This window comes from Carlito syrichta, unplaced genomic scaffold (genome assembly GCF_000164805.1).
Source record: "Carlito syrichta isolate Samal-C Ts95f unplaced genomic scaffold, Tarsius_syrichta-2.0.1 Scaffold289848, whole genome shotgun sequence".
Classification (NCBI taxonomy): domain Eukaryota; kingdom Metazoa; phylum Chordata; class Mammalia; order Primates; family Tarsiidae; genus Carlito; species Carlito syrichta.
In genome coordinates, this window is record NW_007233944.1 from 156,377 (window position 1) to 157,268 (window position 892).

At 55.8% G+C, this 892-nt stretch overlaps 1 protein-coding gene across 3 annotated transcripts in view; it reads right to left on the reverse strand.

The window, feature by feature from the left end:
- Nucleotides 1–892, reverse strand: part of HPCAL4 (hippocalcin like 4) — a 12,701-nt gene that overhangs the window by 5,297 nt on the left and 6,512 nt on the right. Inside the window, exon 3 of one of the 3 annotated variants that reach the window (XM_021710563.1) lies at nt 682–870. The exons of 1 other annotated variant lie outside the window; for it this stretch is intronic. In XM_021710563.1, the coding sequence (XP_021566238.1) occupies nt 682–870 (189 nt within the window). Of the gene's footprint in view, nt 1–681 lie in introns of all 3 variants that reach the window. One more of the 3 variants, XM_008054372.2, reaches the window with a different exon arrangement.

An 892-nucleotide genomic window follows, 5' to 3' on the forward strand; every position in this document is an offset into this window, starting at 1 on the left:
GACAGAGTGAGACTCCAACTCAAAAAAAAAAAAAAATCTTCAGAGCACTTTTTGCCTGGCACAGGTTTGTTTGTTTATTTATTTAGGGAGTCGGAGTCTCACTTTGTCACCAAGGCTGGAGAGCAGTGGTACATTCATGGCCACCACAGCCTCGACCTGCTGGACTTAGGCGACCCTTCCACCTTAGCCCTCCAAGTAGCTGGAACTACAGGCGCATGCCACCACGCCCAGCTAATTTTTTTATATATTGTAGAGACAAGGTCTCACCAAGTTGCCCAGGCTGGTCTCGAACCCCTGGGCTCAGGCAATCCTCTCGCCTCGGCCTCCTAATTATTTATTTTTTTAAAATTTTCCCAAGAAACCAGGAACTCTGAACGGTGCCTGGCACTATGGCAGACAAGACATATCTGTTGAAAGAATGAATGAGTTAAGAGCATAGGCTCTGGGGTGAGACTCCCTGGATTTAAATCATGAACTGCCACTCCTCTGTAAAACAGGGTTTCTGACGGCATCTTCCCCGTCGTAGCACTGGGCCTGGAGTTAGCCACTGGGTCCTGGGAGGCGGGATGGGGGAGGCCTGGGGAGCAGCGGGGAGGCTCCTGGGAGAGGAGAGGGGCTGGAGAGGGCGGGGTCTGCCAAGGGCCCGGGAGACAGGGCGCCCGCCCCTCCTGGCCAGCGCACCTCGATGATCTCCAGCATCTCGAGGCGCGTGATGCGTCCGTCGCCGTCCAGGTCGTACATCTCAAAGGCCCAGTTGAGTTTCTGCTCGAAGCTGCCGCGGGAGGTGACCGAAAGGGCGCAGATGAACTCCCGGAAGTCGATGGTGCCGTCGCCGTTCTTGTCGAAGGTGCGGAAGGCGTGCTGCGCGAACTTGGAGGCGTCGCCGTAGGGG